We start from the raw sequence: 255 nt of genomic DNA, 5'->3' as shown, positions 1-255 counted from the left end.
AGACAGCGACGTGAGCTCCTGCCCCAAGTCGCAGATCTTCCTGTACAACCTGACCACCTGCCAGCAGACCTGCCGCTCGCTCTCGGAGGCCGACAGCCACTGCGTCAAGGGCTTTGCGCCCGTGGACGGCTGCGGCTGCCCCGACCACACCTTCCTGGACGAGAAGGGCCGCTGTGTGCCGCAGGCCAAGTGCTCCTGCTACCACCGCGGCAGCTACGTGGAGGCGGGCGACGTGGTCCTGAGGCAGGAGGAGCG

At 67.8% G+C, this 255-nt stretch overlaps 1 protein-coding gene across 1 annotated transcript in view; it reads left to right on the top strand.

The window, feature by feature from the left end:
- The window catches only part of MUC2 (mucin 2, oligomeric mucus/gel-forming), a 101,524-nt gene that overhangs the window by 14,033 nt on the left and 87,236 nt on the right, over positions 1-255 (top strand). The window contains exon 9 of the mRNA XM_014533997.1: positions 3-252. Within this exon, the coding sequence (XP_014389483.1) occupies positions 3-252 (250 nt within the window). The remainder of the gene's footprint in view (positions 1-2; positions 253-255) is intronic.

The sequence above is a fragment of the Myotis brandtii genome, unplaced genomic scaffold, assembly GCF_000412655.1.
Source record: "Myotis brandtii unplaced genomic scaffold, ASM41265v1 scaffold1236, whole genome shotgun sequence".
NCBI classification, from domain to species: domain Eukaryota; kingdom Metazoa; phylum Chordata; class Mammalia; order Chiroptera; family Vespertilionidae; genus Myotis; species Myotis brandtii.
This window is presented reverse-complemented; position numbering and strand designations above follow the sequence as displayed.